A 20550-nucleotide genomic window follows, 5' to 3' on the forward strand; every position below is an offset into this window, starting at 1 on the left:
TACCTGACCATCGAGAGTATCTAAAGTGGGTATTAGACAATGATTGAAGTGCATTTTAGAGTGCAAATCTAAAGCCTGCTCACGCAAAATGTGCGCCGACCCTTAGTGATGGCAAAAAGGCGAAAAAAGCAATGGCAACAGGAATGTAACATCTTAGGTCACTCACAAATAATAAAAAACACCACCCATACCGATTAATATTATTGAAAAAGCTTATAAATAAATTTTATGATTATTTTCATTTCAGACTTTAGTTTTAAATGACGTATTTTATACCTACGTCTATTCAACCTTTAAGGAATTTTTAGCTTAATATAATATAACATCAAATATTCCTACAAATGACCAAAGAGAGTAGAAAACTGACCGCATCCACCTGAAAAGTTTTCATAACCGATTCTGTTCAATGTTTTTATTGTTAAATGCCAATTTTCAATCTCTGCCAACCGTAAAACAATAAATCATTTTATTCGCTTGTTATTATTATAACACTTGACTGCTTGGTGTAGCGGTTAGACATAAGGCTGCAGAGCCCTGGGTTCTAAGTTCGAACCCCAGATCTGGAAGTCGGAAGTGTGTACACTCCCGTGCCTCAGAGCGAGTAAAGCCGTTGGTCCCGTAGATTTTTTTCAGGTCGTGTCTGATTTGCGTCCCATCGAACGAGAGTGCACCTTCCACACAAAGTTTTGTGCTATAATATATCCTGCATATATAGTCTCTTGAGATTAGCCACCGTTCCCGAAATCGGTTAGCACGACATCATTATCATTATTACACTAGTAAGTTCAAAATAACAGTATAAATCTGCACTTGAGTTAATTACTTTCGAAGATAATCTTGAAAGCGGTTATATGGTATGAGATGAAATAGTTATTATCGGTCGATTCCCTCAAAAACATCATTGGATTGAAAAAACCATATGTACGTAAGTACGGAAAATAAGTACACAAAATTATCAGTACAATTTGCTCGGTAATTTTATAAATTTTATATCGATTATTCTTTATATTAGCGGGAAATAACGTATGAAAACAAAATATATTTTTCATAACAAACTTTAATAGCAACATTTTCTTAAGTTAGTCACATACAACTGCCTCTATAAAAATATATTCGTTTAATTTATGCTTATCTAACATATCATAGCGGCTCATACATTACAATAGACACGTTACAACGTGCATATTTTAGGGAACAGTGATGTCTCATTCTAATGGCGATCCTTCACTTGTCCGGTTACTACAAGGTACAGGACCGATTCGGTTATATTTGCTTCATTTGCACAAATATATCAAAAGACGTAATAAGTTAGTACTTATTTCGGTACACTTATCGACTTTTAGTTGACATCAAAATTCAGTCCACACTTAATCTAATCAAATATTTTTACATATTTTATATACAAAACATTTGATCAAACAAACAACGAACAACAAAAAAGTGATACATTTAAGCAGTATTTCAGAACATAGACACAATTTAAAGAAAAAACAAATGAATATACATATAATTTAACCACAGATAATTTATCAAAACAATTTTTAGAACACAATCTTTTGCTTATCTAGCTCTTCGTTGTGATAAATGAACACGAATAGAAGAACTTAAATATAATGATATTGATTCTCTTGTGACATACTAAAAATATCTTTCTCGTGTCTATGGTAAAAAGGTAAGTAATTCCTGTCAAATAGGTATGTTAAGTTTAATCGTATTTCTGACCACAATTCATATTCAAACAATACAATTATATATTGTGCAAATGGTAGATTCCCTAGAAGTATAATAAAATTGATTTTATAAAGAGATACATGTATGTTTAAATATCAAAACAGTTTTTTTAAGAGAAACAGCAAATTAAAGAGATTCGTCTTATTTAAAAGAGACGCTTTTAGGGCATGAACATGTGTTATGTATTTTAATGGGTTTAAGCACTAGTATTCTTATACAATCAACAAAAAGAAACAAAAAATGCTTGCTATAAAAGTATACATCTACATTAATAAAAAAAAATGCAAAAAGGCGCGCTAACAAGTCACAGATACCATACAAAAAGACTATAAAAAATATAATAATAAACAGTTCAAAAACTATAAATTCATCTGAACACAGAAAGAAGGAATTATAAGAAAAATTTTGATGTTAAGTAAGATGTTATTTAAAAAAATATATTTTATCATTTAGAGTCCAAACTGGACATTTGTACAATACCTAAAGTAAATTGTGTAAATATATAAAATAATTTCATAAAAGCTGATGATCTAAAACGATTTTGTACTTAGCAGCAAATTAATATAAAAAGCAAACAAGCATTTTTTTTTTAATATTTGGCACTCTAAAGCACTCATAAGCCTATGTTTCTGCGGAAATTATTTGAAAAATGTTCTTTTTTTTAAATAAAAAATGAGATTTAATCGCTGTGACATTAACGTTATAGTAAATATTCGCAATAGACAGTTTACATACGAAAATTCACATTACACTAAACTTATATTAATATTGAATTTATATAATTTAATTTTTAATAGCAAAGTTGCAAGTAAAAAAATATCTTAAGTGTTGTCGTTTGGTATATGATGGTTTGGTTTAAAATTAAATCACATTATTTTGTCTTTCAATGTTGCCAGTTGAAAATATATCTTAGATAAAGTTTTATCTAAGAATCTTTTAACAACATCTAATTTTTTGTGCCATACATATTTTTAATCTGTTTCTATAACTTAAGCAATAAAACATATTAATAATTAAATAAAAAGTAAATTATTGTATTTAATATCTGTTACATAAATGTAGATTATTTAAAATTGTAAACATAGCTTTACATAAACGATCAAAGTGCAAAATGTATAAAAAAAATCAACAAAATTGTATCTAAAAGCGATATTTATAAATATAGTATACAAAAACGTTAAAAAAAGCTTCATTTTTACAAAAACTTCAAGCTCATCTTTTTTTTCATCAGACGTAGATTAAGATAATAGGCAGTCAGACTATATTAATTCAAAATATATCATTGACACAGATTATAAAATCATTTACTTTCATCAAAAAAACTTAACAGTATTATATTTTTATTGATTGAAAAGGTGCAGTCAAGCAAAATGTTGACCACCGATGTTGTGTGGTATGTATTTATATGTGCGATAGCATATGGTCCCCTATCGATGATTTCCATGCGTGGTGATTAACAATTCAATTATTGTATTTAATAATCTATGTAAATAATTTTCGGAAAAGTGTAACTACTGAATTTCTCGCAGGTTCTTCTCAGTAAAATCTACACTCCGAACCCGTGGTTAAATTTAATTTACTCATGTAAATTTGCTCACACTCTTGCGAGTACTGCTACTCAAATAAAGTATATTTTGATTGTGATATATATTGGTCGACCATATTACTAACATTATATTATATGACTTTAAAAATATTAATAGATCTTTCCAAATTAGACTTTCAAATCATTGTTGTTTTGTCTGACAATCTTTAGATCTATGGTCGAATGTCTCCTGTGAGTTTATAGTAATAATTTATTGAAGTCCAACCTGTGCCATTGGGGCCATCCATTTATTACGTAAGACGATTTAGGGGAGGAAGGGGGTCGACCATGTCTTATGTTTTCTTACAAGGTTTGCGTATAGGTATAAAATGATATTTCCATTTCCATGGCAACGGACGGGCCAAAAAATAAAGATTATTATTAGTACTTTTAAATTACAAATAAACATTTCAAAAAATTGTTTCTTTGAAAAATAAACCAAACGTGTACACGTTTATCCTTTAGATTCTTACGTAATAAATATTAAACAGGGGGGGAGGGGGTCGGCCTTTTCTTATTTTTTCTTATAATAGGGGGTCAAAAGCTAGCGAAAATAGTCTTACGTAATAAATGAATGGCCCGATTATTGAACTTCAAATACAAATAATGTAGACCTGTTAATTGTCCACAGAACAACGCGATACAGTTTGCGACCTATTTCAAGAGCCACGTCCAATTAACACCCAAAAACATACAAGTCGAAATTTATCATAAACTTATCACGGTAGCTTTGATTTCATATTTTCACTTGAACACTTTACGTGTATTTGAAGAAAGCTGTGTTCATCTGTTCGAGGAATATGAAGGTCAGGACCGTGTGCGGGCCGAGGCGCGCGTAGTACGGCAGGAATCCCTTCCACAGAGATAATACGCCCTCGTTCTTTAACAGACTGGTCACTACCGCCATCTGTGATTGACCTTTGGCTGCGTTTTGGATTCTGTGATCGAGTTTTTTTAATTAATTATATTTTTTTATGATATCTTAGGTAATAAATAACACCATATTTTTCAATTCATCTAAAAGTATTTTCTAAGACGAAATCTTTTTTAAAAAAAAAACCGAGGGACCATAAGGAGGGTAGAATTAAAGTTAAAGAATAAAATGATTATAAATAATATGTTACCTGGTCTTAATGATGTCAACGGGCATGGAGGCGATGGTGGTCACCAGACCCGACACCATTGACGCGCAGAAGTGTAGGAATATGCCGTCCGGTACGTATTTCACGAAAACCTCTCTTGCCTGAGGAAAATATGAGACATTTTAAAACAAGAAATGGAAAATTCAACTAAAACATATTTAAAGAGTAAACGCTTAGTTAAATCGTTTAATTATGGCTAAATTTTAAGTTATTAGTATTTTAAGCAACCCAACGAATTTTATTACGGTATTCATCAATAAATAATGATTCAAGAGGAGGGTTATGTATATAATATATGCATACTTTAGCAGAGAAAAGCCGAGAATTCCAACTTTTCTAGCCGGAAAAACTTAGAATATTTTTTGAAGCGTTTGTTCTTCAGTCTAAAAGTGTGGATATACATAGAACTGTATGAATTGGATGTAAATAAATTTTTCCTAAACGGTAGGACCGATTTGAGTGGGTACCTGGGTAGTTAGATGGGACCCGGTAGGTGTATATTATATATGTATATGTGTGTCATGTGTGTTATACAGAGCAAGACCTGCGAGTAGGTGCTGAGCTGCGCCGCGTTGACGACCATGGCGCGCCCCACGGTGGGCGTCGCGCCGCGCCACAGCTTCAGAACACCTTCCTCGCGGATTATCCTGGACACGAGTTATTGCATCCGTCAGGAGAATAGTAATTATGGCCTCTTGACCGACTTGCCACTACCTACAGGCAAATCCAACACGATAGGAAAGATATCAGGCGCAGGACCGACGGCTTAACGTGCTTAACGGCTTTCCGAGGCACAAGTGTTTATACACTTGAAAATTCTAAACACCGAGCTGTTACAGATTTTGTCAGAAAAACCTAATATTTTTTTACTGGCCCGATTCGGATTTGAACCAAGGATCGGCGATCCGCGATCTTGATACAAGGCACAAGACCTACAATGCAGTCAGCGTTTACACGCATTGAACAGAAAAGCCAACGAAGGTATTGGTGTACATTTAAATACATAATAATCTTGAATTAAGTATATTTTTCTTGGCATAGCTGGGCGGCCAAATCGGCTAAGTGACGGTAAGTGGTCACCACTGTCCATAGACAATAACGCCGTATATATATTACATAACCAATGCGCCAGCGACCTTGGGAGCTCCGATGTTACTTTACGTCCCTTGCGCTTGTAGTTTGTGTTATAGTGTAAAATTGAAATAAACATGTCGTCTCCTAAAAAAAATCCTTTAAGTTTATTTACATTATTTTTTTTTTTTATTTCCATTTGTTTTGCATTGCATTGCTGGTCATTTCCAATCATATGTGACGTAATATACATAAATTAAAAAATATTTAGCGCAGTTTCTATGTTTGTATGCACGTATCTAATGGACTAGAATACCGCATACCTCAATAACGCGTCTAAAACATTCTTATAGTTTCTCCGTTGCTCCAATGGCAGTCTCCCGTCGGCTGTCATGCGAATGAGCGCTACCTGGAAACATTTTTTTTTCGAAAATTTTAATCATACGAATACATTTATTAATACTAAGTATAGTAAATAAGAAAAATGCTTTTGGTTTCGCATTTTTAAGTATGATTTCTTTTGCAATATTTACTTGATATAATTTTTAAATATTTCTTTGCACGCGATGTAATTATAATTCCAAAATCAAATTTTAGAACAATGTGTCTAAAGTCTATTCCAATGGCAGGAGGAGTTACGGTTAGAGACATTTAAATATTTCCTCAAAAGATTTTTAATTATATATTAACATAAACAAATCTTATATTTTCAAAAATTCATATTTGTACATCATTGTTTTATCATATTGCGATTGTAATTCATTATTTTCTCAAAAATCATCAAATATTTATAGCGGTCGTATATACACGACTGTTGTTTTTACCAATATGACGTCACCAAAATGACTGACAGCGTTTTTGGGGGAATAATAAAGGTATAAAATTTAATTTAATTTGATGGCAAGAAAGCGTTTTGCCGAATTATACTTTTTATTAGTTAAATCAACATTTTGAAATACTTTTTCAAACATAGTAGAATAAGCTGTTCGGGTTTTTAATCCAGGAACTCCAAAGAGCGAAGAGGCAGTCAGTAAGGGGACTGAAGTTATGATAGCGTAAAAGACGAATGGAAAAGTAAAGTTCAATACGTCGACCTTACAGGGTACGAGGAACTGAATGAATGATGATTTACCTCAGCTGGGGTGCCGACGAATGCACCTACAGATCCGGCTGTGACGCCTAAGAGTGTCTTCGTACCGAAGCCAGGTGCGGCACCGGCATTACGTCTGAAACAATGATAACAATTGATAAGTATAATTTAAGAAAGTACGAAAAAGCTCGAACAATTCCTCCTATGGACTCGTTTGATTAATATTGAAACGATCGTCAAAATAAAATAATACAAGAGAATCGCCAACGATTTTTCTACAGATAATATATTTTTCAACTTCAACGACATCAAGGCAAGGATGTAAGTGATACTAAATTTCATTTAAATCGGTTCAGGTAACAGACAGAGTTACTGTCGCATTTATAATATTAGTAGGTATAGACAATGAACTCGTATGCATACCAACAGAGTTTGCTAAGCAAATGTTTAGTATGATAATATTTATCATACAATTAATATTATCACACAATAGTGTCCTACTCATGAAAGGGCAAGATAATGTCATCTACTAATATCTACCACAACAGCTGAACAGAATTACTCACCAATAAATAATAAAATTAAACAAAGATTATTTATTGATTTAAAGATCTAGCTTTGATTTGGAACTAGAAAGGGCTAGATTGAAAAGGTTTAGAATAAAGATTCTACGGAAGAAACGTTTTGGAAACGTAACAATTAGTAAAAATTAGAAAAATTGTCTTTGTCTAAATCTCATTGTCTATAAACCTAAATCGTAAGTAAACAATACTAAGAACTCAAAAGTAATAATCATACAAATCGGCTTTTTCGCTCCGGCTACATTTTGTAATATACCTATAATATAATTTTTGTTTCAGAAAAGACCATCCTAGAGCACAGCCTCAAGACTTCTATACATAAACGCGACATCAGAGTCGCCGAGACGCAGGATTAATGCCTTCACCTACATAAATACCTGACGTCGGCTGTGTAGGCCTATTTAAGGCCTACAAATGTCGTTCAAGGTCAGACGAATATACGAGGACTACTAAAAGCCTGAGTAGGGAGACATGCTGTGACACGCGTTCCCCAGTACGGGAATCAATTAGATGACACACACAACCTTTTAACAGCTTCGTCTACCTAGTCTTTAACTTGAATTCGGATTACGGCCCAATAAAAGTTATTGTGGTTTTCGGTCAAGGTCATATCACAGAAGCATCCTGTGTTGAAATATTGGCAGAATGTCAAATTCCTTGCCTCGGAAAAAACGTAGTCGTTGATCCTATGTCTGATTTGTTCATGTTAGTTGGTTTCGTTTCGGAACAGCCAAAGTAAAACATCCAGTTTTGTTCAGTTATTATTTTATATTTATGGTTATACAGACGTTCTTAGTCTCTCGCTATCAGATTTGTATTGTGCAATATTTTCGACTAACAAAACAAGGGGTCGATAGTTTATCTTTCGAATTTTCGTCTTGTGACGTAAGTATTATATGAACATGAATGGGATTTCATTATATATAAAATATTCGAATTACAGATACCGAAATGAACTATATTTTAAGGCATATTAAATTTTGTATTTATATTTTGGAATTTAATTTAACTAATAAAGTATTATATGTACAGAATGTACAAAAAATTCAGCGACTTATAGTTTTTTTTTTTTTAAACTATGTATAATATTTTATCGAAAAAAAAACAAAAATAAAAACTACTCTGTAATACTGTGATTAGTTGATTTTTACAAAATTTTATTATTCTTATTGTAACGTTATTCGGTTTTTTTTATATTTTTTTTTACATAAATTATTATATTTTTTGTTTTCCTCCATATATAGTTTGTTGTCCTAATGAAAATAAATAAATAAAGACAATGAGATATATACATTTTTCTATTCTTCATTGATTCTTTAGTGTTATATTCCCAACACATCCATTCTTGAGACGTTCCGTCATAAGTATATAGATCTTCGACTTTGTTTCAGGATGTACAATTAGGGGATACTATTAAAGTAATGTACTTTAACTATTCTAAATATTGCGATTCACTTGGATTCGATTATAATATAAATCAAGTGTACCGTGCGATTGAAAAAGTAAAAGTATTTTATAGAATTGTTAAAGGCCCATGACCTCAATAGCTCATGGTCTTACGAACAATTCGGACACCATTAATAGTGTTTTAAAATTCACAATCATAATTCTAATTTTAATATATATGTCAGCAAGATATTATACGTAGACGGATTAGCTAATGAGCCACCTAGTGGTAAATGATCACCACTGCTCATAGAAATTGAGCAGTGGTTATCACTTATCATCATATTACCAACGCTGGTAACTAAGATGTTATGTCCCTTGTACCTGTAGTTACAGTGGTTGACTCGACCTTCAAACCGAAACAACAACACGAACTATTGCCATTTCGCGGAATATGTGAGTGGTTGGTGAACCTATCCAGATGGGCTTGCATAAATACGGGCCCTCCAGGGTACTGATGTATATATCGCAGGCAACTATCTTAATAAGGTATTTAATTAACAGAACATGTCGTGCTATAACAGCGCAGAAGATATACGATTTTTTGTTTACAGAAAATCTTATAAATCTTTCGGCACATTTTAGTGTGCCTGTCTTTTTTCAGGTCGATCTGAAGTTAATTAATATTATGAACGCAATTTGTACTGGCTAAACGTATACATACCGTGTATTGAAAGGCTAATTTAACTAATTGGCTCCGAGATGCATATCTATGTACCGAATATCGCAATATTGTCATAACATGGCATTCTATATTCAAATGCAAATACGCCATTAGTAGTTTGGGTTACAACATGATTTTGGTTCATACAAATTAACAGTATGATGTTTTTGGTGTATTTTTTCTATTATGCTGTTGACACTGGCCTTTACACTATTGGTATATGTAAAATACTCGCACTTCATTCGTAGATTTTTGTGGCTAGAGATAAGCGAGATGAATAGAGCATGTAAGACGATCCTAAGAAATGATTTAACTAATGAAGATCACGCGCATTGGCACGCGCCAATGAGCGCACAAGGTCAATTTCCTTTAGGAACTAGTCTAACGGACTTTATATGAGATAGCTCTATTCAACTCTCCGGATGCTACCCTTAATTGTCTGATTACGACAACGTGCAAATTACACAAATATCAAAAACGCTCATCCAATATCAAAATTGCACGCCTCTTGCATTCATACTTCGGCAAATATTTTTACACATTTGAGTTATTTGCGGATGAAAAGTAGGTACGCGTGTATGACGTGTTTGTTATATTTATACAACAAATATTCTGACAAAAAATACAATTGTTACGTGGACATGCTGAGTCGAGTGAAGTACTTAAAGATAAAATATTATTCTATCTAGAGCTATAAATTGAAGTTTCACGTTTAAATCGATTATATCTAAAACCTATAAAATGAGTAGTATATTACACGCAATTCATTACAAAATATAAACATTGATAAGCAAATGCCTATATCGTCCAGTGACTAGGGTATACGAGGGGCGTTCAATGTATTCTCGGTATAGGTATGAAGGAAAAGGCAGAAAATTCTGAATAAATTTTATTTTTCAATATACTCCCCTAACATATCAATACATTTATTTGTTCGTGAAAGTAACTTTTCAATTCCCTCTGAAAAATATTTTTCTTCGTGGCCCGAAAAATGTTCGTTTATTGCTCCCTTCAACTCTTCATCGTCCGAAAAATGCTTTCCACGAAGGTCTTTTTTAAGATTAGGGAATAGAAATTAAAAACTAGGGGCCAAGTCCGGACTGTAGGGTGGATGATTGATTTCTTCAAATCCGTACTCCCGCACAGCAGCCTGGGCAAGGCGCGCCTTGTGAACCGGCGCGTTGTCGTGAAGCAGCAACACACTTGCGGTTAATTTTCCACGTCTTTTTTCTTTAATTGCCTCCTTTAAATTACGCAGGGTGGTTGCGTATGATGCAGCAGTAATACTTTGACCTTTTTTTGTGTACTCGATTAGCAAGATTCCCTTAGAATCCCAAAACACCGTGGCCATGAGCTTTCCTGCGGACGGAGTGACTTTGAACTTCTTCGGCGGGTCTGATCCTTTTTTGTGCCACTGCATAGACTCTTGCTTGTTCTCAGGGTCATAGTGATGAACCCACGTTTCATCACCAGTAACAATCCGATCGAAAATACCTTGCGGATATTCACCACAGAGGTCCAAAAACTCCTTACAACAGTCAACTCGCACTTGTTTCTGTAGCGCGGTGAGCATTCGCGGCATCCATCTTGCACTGACCTTTGACAAATTCAGGCGCTCATGAAGGATTATGTGAATGGTACCCACGGATAGCTTAGTCATTTCTGCTAATGTTTTCACTCTTACACGGGCATCTTCAAGTACAAGTTTTTCGACTAATTTGACGTTTTCTTCAGTAGCGGAACAAATTGCCCCACCAACGCGGGGGTCGTCTTCAATGCTCTCTCTACCCCGTTTGAATTCACTTGACCACTTCTGAATTGTAGGTAATGAAGGCGCAGAATCTTGGTAAACAGCCACCATTTCTTCATGGATAATTTTTTGAGTTTTTTCTTGTTTTGTGAGGAATTTTATCACTGCGCGATGCTCGATTTTTTTCATCATTGTCCAATCAGTCATCATAGTTGTCTTTTCGCAATAATATCTTGAATACTAATGGTGGCAATTAAATGAAATTTTGTATTTATACCCTCAAAGAGTGTCATTAACTAATGAGATAATTAAATTACCCTTATCATTAGTATATCACCTCGATACCGAGAATACATTGAACGCCCCTCGTAGGTTCGACTGCGAAGGAAGTAAAGATAAACAAAAGTTACGTTTAAATATCCCATGCGATTTGGTAATAGCTCTGTTATATTATGGACTAAAAACAGTTATTTTTTATATTATACTTAGTTAGACGTTTAAACCGAAATTATTCTGAGGCCATAATGAATATCATAGATTTATTCAAGATTTCGACCAATCAAATCGCGTCAAATAAAAGTTGTTTGTTTATATTCACTCATACTGTGGTTGGAAGGCTATATACTGAGGTAACTATATATACTGAGGTAACTATAGTTTAAATAGAAATAAAAATGGTTGAAAGATCAATCTATACTATAATATTATAAATGTGAAAGTAACTCTGTCTGTCTGTCTGTCTGTCGCTCTTTCACTGCTAAACCAATGAACAGAATTTGACGATATTTACTGTGAAGCAAACTTGAACTCCAAGGTAGGACATAGGCCACTTTTTTTGCCTAACACATGACAACCAACCCCTAAAACGCGAGCGAAGCCGCGGGAGACAACTAGTCGTCTATATAAAGGTATGTGTTTTATGTATTTCTACCATCTATTCTATCCGTATGAGACTGCGACAAATCGATGCAGGATCATCCGTAGGTGGTTATAGCCTATGTTTTTTTATTTCGTTGATCCTTCCCTTTTCAAATTTAAAGTTTATTTAATGCTCAGCGAAGCGCGTCAGTAACAGCTGGTAAAATTACATAAATAAGAATCAAGGAGATGCCACATTCGGAGATGCTGGCTCGAACCGGACAAGCCTCACTGACTTTTCATGGATATAACTCCGAGCTTACCGATATCTTCCTCTAGAGGGACATTTACAATCTCAATGAAAATTATTATTAAATTAAATATTCGTTAAGAATATTGAATGAAGACAATAAAAATAGCTCGTTTTAATTAAAATTACGCAATTGCAACATTGCATGGATATTAGTTGGCATAGCGAAATGTAGGTTAGTTTAATACAGAGCTAACAATTAATGAGAAAAAATTGAATTTCTTATTTTATTTCTTGTATAATGTAGTTATTACGATGACTATTTACAGTACTGATTCTTGATTGATATTTATGATTGAATACTGAGTTAGCTCTTCATTTTTTTTCTGTGATAGGTAGGCGGACCGGCAAATGGGCCACTTGATGTTAGGTGGTCACCACCGCCCATAGACATTTGCGCTGTTAGAAATATTAACATCCCTTACTTCGCCAATGCGCCACCAACCTTTTGAACTAAGACGTTATGTCCCTTGTGCCTGTAGTTACACTGGCTCACTCACCCTTCAAACCGGAACACAACAATACCAAGTATTGCTGCTTGGCGGCAGAATATCTGATGAGAAGACGGTAACTACACAGACGGGTTTGCTCAAAGCTCTACCACCCTTTAATTCAATTCAATACTGTAATATGACGATTAAAAAAGTGAAATGACAACTTAGTTGGAAGATTTGATTTTGATCTATAGTATACTCTTACACGTACAGGTTCAAATTTAATTATACACTTATAAAAATAAGTTAAATACCGTTAAATTCTGTATTAGTTATTTGAAATGAATTTTATTGCCATATATCTACGTACTCGTATTAGGTACATATATTTATAGATATTATATATCTATCTGAGAGTGCTGATTCATGTCGATGTAAGTAGTAAGCTAGTGACGTATCTTTATTTCGTAATAGATAAATATTTTATAATATCGTTATCTCCTATCACTGTTGTTCGAAACAACAAATTAGTATTTCACGAGCAAATCGATAAGGTAACAAATAAAATGGTACTTAAAATTCATTCGGTAGGGCTTTGTCCACAAAACTAGAACACATAGAATACGAATTTCCACCAGCGTCCTTTGTGGTCATCTTATTTCGACTGCTTTGAAATAAGTTCCTAGTTTTTATACATTTTTGGAAAGCTAAGAAAACGGTTATATTTTTAAAATAAACTGCAGGACAAGTTACATAACGATTTTTTTAGTTTTTTAGGCATTTTTGTAGAAAAAAAATCAAAAAAACTTTGAAGTAATATCTTTTTCCGTCTCGGATTTGCTAATAGCTAAGCGATATTGTATGCATTAATATATATTTATTTATAATAAAACACTATTGCACTTAACTACTTATTTCCGCTTTAATTTTTCTTACAAAATTCCGATATCTTTCGTTGACGTTCGAAACGCCATTTTGTCGGAATCCATAGTGAATATCATAGATTAATCAAGCTGTTGACCAATGATATCGCGTCAATTTGCAGTGCAAATATTGTTTATTTGGCTTTTTTCCTGTTATGGTTGGAATAGAGAATAGATATATATTTTCCATGATGTGCATTTTTTTTACTCATCATTTATCTTCAAAACAAAACAATGTCATCGACTTGTTTCTTATCTATCGTCGGAAATTGCATAATTCATGAAATTAACACAATTACATTTTTGTTTTTAAAAATTACCCTCTGTACTTATACAGTATGTGAAAAATTATATTATGTTTCCAACTTGTACCTTATTTGTATCCTACATATGTAAAATTTACTATGTTATTTAACTTAATAAAAATACTTACACAGATTTTTGGCATTTTTATAGAAAATCTCATAATGTTTTTTTTTTTTATATTCATCAATGTGTACACAGAAAAAAGTTGCTCAAGTTCAATTTACACTCTGCATATTTGTATTTATGATTTAAAAATAGTTTCCTTTTACTGTTATCATTGACTACTAAAAATGAAATTAATATACTATCTGATTTGATTTTACACCATATTTTATTGGCTTTGGCTTTATATCTGATCACATTGAATCATCAATTTTAATTGTAATCCATTTTGAAGAGAGAGTTTGCCGGTATAATGAAAAGTACCTTAAACCTCATTGTTGATGGAAAAATGACAGTATTTTAACAAATGTTTATGGGAAGAAGTGACCTTACTCTTGTAACCTATTGGCTACATAGTACAAAAATGTATATAATGTATAGAAATAAAGTCTATCACTACTTACTCTTTATATGAATCGAACAGCCAATTATATATTCCAAGACGTGTTGTTGTATATGTGGCCTGTCTGAGCAGCCCCGCAGATAGGCCAGCATACAAGGAGAAGAATCCTTCCCTTGCTAGAATCTCTCCAGCTACGGCAAAGGAAGTTCGACCACCTCCGCTCAACTGCATTCGTGTTTTTATCAAATCTAATGGCTGCACTACACATGTTGCAGCCATGCTGAAAAATCATAATGTTGGTAATACAGATTTGTACTATTCTTTCGATTGCTTACATTTTCAAAAGATGATAATGATATTATGAATATCATTTATCAAAGGTCTTCTTTTTGATAAGTTTTAATTATTTTTATTAATTATTGTGGCTGATTAATTTTGGATACTGCCTGATTGAACAAAGTTTACAGAAATCCCTTTCACAACAATAGACTTTATTTATGTATAATTTTCAAACATATGTATTTCTTTCTCTGTACTTTTACTTAGACAAAACTCAAGCTATATTTCTAATTGTAACTTGATAATAGCAAAAACAAGCAATATCCTTATATGTGTATTGATTATATAATGAATGCAGTAATTAATATAATTTACAGTTACATAGTCTGAGGTTGTCAACATTGAAACTCTTTACCAATTAACACTCAATTACTGAGCAGTATGGAATCTATTACGTTAAAATACATAACCCATATGGTGCCAAGTTATTGCTATGCTATCAAAGCAAACACTATTATTTTGTAACAAAATTACAAAAAAAAAACAATGTTCTATTTTAAAAATGAAATTGACATTGATAGTGAAAAGGACAAGGTTACATAAATAAAATGTTATACCCAGAAAGACCACCAAATGCGAATTTAAGTCCATTCGGTATATACCGCTCCTTTGGTGCAGCAACTTGCTGAGCCATTTTTATTTTAAACTAATAACTCAGTATATATATTTTAAGTTATAAAACGAATTGCCGTACGCGTCGACCAGTCTTTGATGACTTATAACTTGAACTATCAGTGGAATTTCGATCTATCATCTATGTGGTTTAAAACTTCATACAAACATCTGATTGTCAAATGTCAACTGACAATTGACATAAGTTGTTTGACATTTACTAAAAATGTAACAACATTTTTTAATCACGACAAAGAAAATATATAACTAATCACAGAGTATCTTGGTTTTTTGACTTAAATAAACTTTATAGTTAAAGTTAGTAATCATAAAATGACGAAATTTGCTGTTTAGAATTCTGTTTTTAAGGATATGATTGTTCTAATAGCGTTGTTATAAATATATTATCTAAAAGAAATTGGTCTATAGCCATGGATTCGCGAATAATTGAAAGTTGGTAATTGATAACAGCGGTACTAACGTTAGTTTCGATGGTTACGGAATCAATTAATCATTGGCTATCATTAGTTTCTGGTTAAAACTAATGGTTTTGGCAATAGTATCCATTGTATCGCTGATATAAATAGTATTGCTCATGGGAAAGCCAGAAATACTATCAATAGTATTGACACGTTACGATACTATTGACAGACTCTCGATACTATGGCTAACAGCTTAACTATCGGTAGAAAATCAATTGTCTCTCGATAGTTGATCATCGATATGCAACTCTAATCCATAACATCCCAGTCCGCTAATGCGGGTAGTGGTTGCATGTACTTTTGATTTTATATTTGCTTTTGTTTCTTCACTATGATGTTCCGCACGCTTTATCTGCATTTTGTTTTATAATCTTTGGTGGCAACAAATCGATTAAGTCATCTTAACATATAAGAGAATCTGAGGCACTACTTATCAACAAAATAATGAAACATATTGACGAAAATTTATTTATTCATCATCCTCATCATTCCCATTATTTTCATTACTCGTTGCTTGAATGTACTGTTCTGCCCAATAATCAGGTCCTACGTTGAATGCCTGGAAAAGTAAATGTTTTATTAGCTAATAATAAGGATTCATCAATCTTGCTCACCTACTATAGCTGAGTAGCCTAAAAACTCACCAGTTCTTCTCGGGTCTGAGATGTTTCATTTGAAACCAGTAGCAAAATTTTTTTTAACAATCAATAAATAATAAGGTTTTGAATAAAGATTTTTGACTTTTGGTTGTACATAGATGATATTAAATTGTGCAAGTGTGTTTAAAAACAATTATCAGATTTCGATTCAACTTTAAAACTCCAGTCTTCTATTAAGAATTTATAATGGTAAAAATCTATTAACTTTCTATGAACTAACCCGAGCCGGGAAATTTACAGCCAGCTAGTCACTAGATCCACTGGGAAGTCAATAATAAAATAATATAATACATTTTTGTATTTACCTCTGACATTTTACTTAGCAGAAATATTTTAGGTATTTCTTCTTCTGCTCGTTGTCCCCACTCAAAAAAGAAAGTATCATTTCTACCCTGTCATAGTAGAAAATACTAATTTAAACAATGTTTTTCTTAATTTTGTATAGCAATACATAGCTGCTTATGCTGAATGTTAAAAATTAAATAAAATGTTCAATATAAGCAAAACAAAGTCAAAGATAGTTGCCTCACTTGTAATTAAGGAGAACCAGCACTGAAGCTGTATAGTGATATAAGATTCTAATTTTGCTCATCAAAAGCAGAAGATTTCATAAGGACTCTTCTGCTTTTGGTGAGAAAACCTTGGAATTACCCAAGAGTGGTAAATTTCCTGGATATTATACTCTATCAAATAAGCAATGTTAATGTAGTAAAATAATACCAGATTAAGAAAAAAATTGCATTCGGAAAAGTATTAAACAAAAAAATTTGCTCATCGGACATTTATATCTACTATATATAAAATATTTAGTATGTATTCTATTTACATTTCCAGTTTATTTTTTTTAAAACTTGTTAGAATATTTGCTTAATTTTATATTATCATGAAATATATATTTACTTTTATGTATTTTAAATACATCTGTCTGGTGAATGTTTTGATTAAAAGCTTCTTCTTCTCAACATCAAACTCTTTCATCAATTGTGCTTCAGTGAGAAATTTCCACATGTCATCTGTAAAAAAAATACATTTGAGAAAAGTAATTTTCCATGGTGGCAGGAGAGTGAAGATGCTATGTAAATGCTTCCTACTTACTACTTACTCTACCACCAAACACTGATACAAAATAATGCTGTTCCAATTATTAAGGGCAAATAAAGCCAGTGTAATTGCACTTGTGACTTATCATCTTAGATCCCTAATTACAAATGGATTTATGCATAAGGATTTTTTTATATCACTGTCAGTGCTATGAGAGAAGATGACCACTAAGAATTAGGTTACCCATTTCATCAACATCTTTCTAAAATAAATACTGTCCACTGCATCACACACTCTCAAGTATAAATATTTGGGATGTAACCAGAGCTTAGGCAGCAAATCTTTCAGTGTTTTTCTGTAGTAGATGCATCTATTTGTACCATATTATGTTTAAAAACATTAAAATGTTTCCATAGAACCTTACAATAAAAACAGTGAGTAATTTTTATAAATCAATTGATTTTTCATGCTCTACAGGGAGTAGGGAGCAATTTTTCATTGGCCTTGTTGGATTTAGAAAAGTATATTAGTTAAATGTATTATATGGCTTGTTTATTCCGTAATAAACATTCATCGAAGACACACATCTTTCATTGATGAGAAACCAACCTAGGAAATTAAACCCTATTACTTTGAACAGGCCTAGGGTAGCCAAAGTAGAAAATTTACCCTTGGATGTAATTAGAATAAATCCATAAAATGCATTATTTTATTTAAAAATATGATGATGAATTAAAAATTAATTGGGTATTTTATACTAATTTATAAAAGTAATAGCAGATATTTTGTTTCATTTTACCTTCTTTAACTGGTGCTCCCGTCATATATATGTGAGTTAAAGCTGCAATTAAGAGTTTTCTGTGTTGTGGATTATTGTAAGTCGATAACATAGACTTGGTACAAGGTTTATTAAGCACCACTATGTATTGTGATTGTTTTGCATCTACCTGTACAAGTTTATAACCGTAGACCTGAAAAATCATCAATTTCACATTTAGTTCACAATAACAGTACAGATATATCATATTCCTACTTTTCAATCTAAATATTGTTAGTTATTTTACATTATTTAACTTGAATTATAAGTTTAAAGTTCATTTAAACTTTTATTTCAAGTTAATTAATGTCTCGCTTTTGTAAAATTAGTATGTACATATATATTTCTGAGAAAATAACTAGTATAATATATATGTATATATATGATGGAATTATTTTTAGTGTAATATTAGTTACTTACATTTTTCAATATGTTATTAGCATTGGTTATAATATTCTTTATAAGATTACGAGGTGCACCAAAATTGTCTTCTAAATGTTTTCTTATGTCGCAGTGTTTAATAGGTATTTTACTGCCTTCTTGACAAAGTATGTATCTAACGCATTCATTTACAGCTAAATTACTTGACTGATTCTCGGTAAAGCTATTTCCTGAACGATTCATTGAAATTGTTAATTTATTCTATAATTTTACTGATTTTTGAAAAATTTTTTGGTCTTGGTATACTTATAATTATGCGTATCTATCCTATCTATCCACAAAACGAATATGCACTTTAAAAAGTAGGTACTTAATGAATACACCAACAAATTTAAAGAACTAAGAATTCAACTCAAAATCAAAAAAATATGATAATTTAGCACAATATTAATTATGATTATATTAAATGAAAAAGGTTTTTGTATAATGACTACTATATAGTTGTACTACCAGAGAAAAATCAACATCATTTATTGAGTTAATAGAAAATAATTATGACATTTAATTTTAATCACATCCATATTCCATATGTCATAACATTAAAAATGTCGCCAGTTATTATGACTTCTGCGTACACAACAATGTACCCAATAGTACCTATGAGGTTTTATGTTCCGAGTGTAGAAGCTAGGGAGAAGTAGTAAGTGTTAAAAAATGACCCTCAAAATGTATAAAATTTCGATGGCATGAAAGTGAAATGTGATTACTTTAAATATTCCGCTAAAATTCAGTTGAAAAACGGAATAAAAGATGTTACTTTCATTATATTCTAATTAATAGACGTATACATTTTAATATCAGGTAATACCGTCTATTCCAATCGGAGTAGGAATAATTACGTATTTTATGCGATTTGCTAATAATAATAACTCAGCTATATTGTAGAGTAATAGAAGTTCATATATGATTAATATTATATCTTTTTTATAATACAACATTATTACACTTAACTCTTTATAATAAAAATCTGTAACTTCACTTCCAAAATTCCGATATCAGTTTCGTAGATGTTTAAAATGCCAAAATTCCGATATCAGTTTCGTAGATGTTTAAAATGCCATTTTTACGCAAATACATAGTGAATATCCTAGATTAATCAAGCTCTCGACCAATGATATCACATCAATATGCTGGCAAATGTTGTTTATTTGGCTTTTCTCTTGTTATGGTTGGAAATTAGAATAGATTATAGCTGATTTAGCTGCGGAAGCGGTATTAACGTAATTAACACAACAAAAACGGTTATTTACATTAATTTAGCGTACTTTCATTCATGATTTTGTTGTTTGAGTTATTTGAATACAAAACATTGGATGCATTTCTCAGCAAAAGTGATTGTTTTGGCGAAAAATCAATTGAATAAATCACTCCTATCTCATTTTAAGTGCATAGCCGTCTAGGTAGGTAACACTAGTGCTGGGAGTTTTTTTCAGAAACGGTTTTAAGAACTAGTTCTTTTATAAAGAACGAACGAACTGTTTCTTGATCGCAGAACATATAGCTTTAAAACGAACGAGACGACACTCGGCACCGGCCGTCGTTTTGGTACTGCTTCGCAAAACGTTTTCGATCACGTGAAACTAACTAAACACTCTATTTTAATCGCCGTAAGGACTATTATTGTATGAATATTAAACCAGTTCTAAGGAACTACTTTGGATTTGAAGTAACGAATATGCTACAATGAATCTTATTCCTAAAGAAATACAATACAAATTTGGCTGTAGAAGAATGAACTTAATCGAAAAACCATTTTGTTGGTA

At 32.1% G+C, this 20550-nt stretch overlaps 2 protein-coding genes across 2 annotated transcripts; both read right to left on the reverse strand.

The window, feature by feature from the left end:
• Window positions 1–1970: 1970 nt before the first annotated feature.
• On the reverse strand, window positions 1971–15529 carry LOC113400375 (mitochondrial 2-oxoglutarate/malate carrier protein-like). The gene is made up of 7 exons (XM_026639931.2): window positions 15293–15529; window positions 14458–14676; window positions 6662–6755; window positions 5853–5938; window positions 5003–5105; window positions 4441–4559; window positions 1971–4254 (listed from the first exon to the last, which is right to left on the reverse strand). The coding sequence occupies exons 1-7, from the start codon at window positions 15367–15369 to the stop codon at window positions 4074–4076; spliced, it is 879 nt and encodes a 292-aa protein (XP_026495716.1). The 5' UTR covers window positions 15370–15529; the 3' UTR covers window positions 1971–4073.
• A 750-nt stretch (window positions 15530–16279) lies between these two features.
• On the reverse strand, window positions 16280–19245 carry LOC113400376 (non-structural maintenance of chromosomes element 3 homolog). The gene is made up of 5 exons (XM_026639932.2): window positions 18767–19245; window positions 18329–18500; window positions 17389–17501; window positions 16794–16880; window positions 16280–16388 (listed from the first exon to the last, which is right to left on the reverse strand). Exons 1-5 carry the CDS (start codon window positions 18968–18970, stop codon window positions 16299–16301), a joined length of 666 nt encoding a protein of 221 aa, XP_026495717.2. The 5' UTR covers window positions 18971–19245; the 3' UTR covers window positions 16280–16298.
• Window positions 19246–20550: the final 1305 nt, after the last annotated feature.

Source organism: Vanessa tameamea, chromosome 17, assembly GCF_037043105.1.
Source record: "Vanessa tameamea isolate UH-Manoa-2023 chromosome 17, ilVanTame1 primary haplotype, whole genome shotgun sequence".
Taxonomy (NCBI): domain Eukaryota; kingdom Metazoa; phylum Arthropoda; class Insecta; order Lepidoptera; family Nymphalidae; genus Vanessa; species Vanessa tameamea.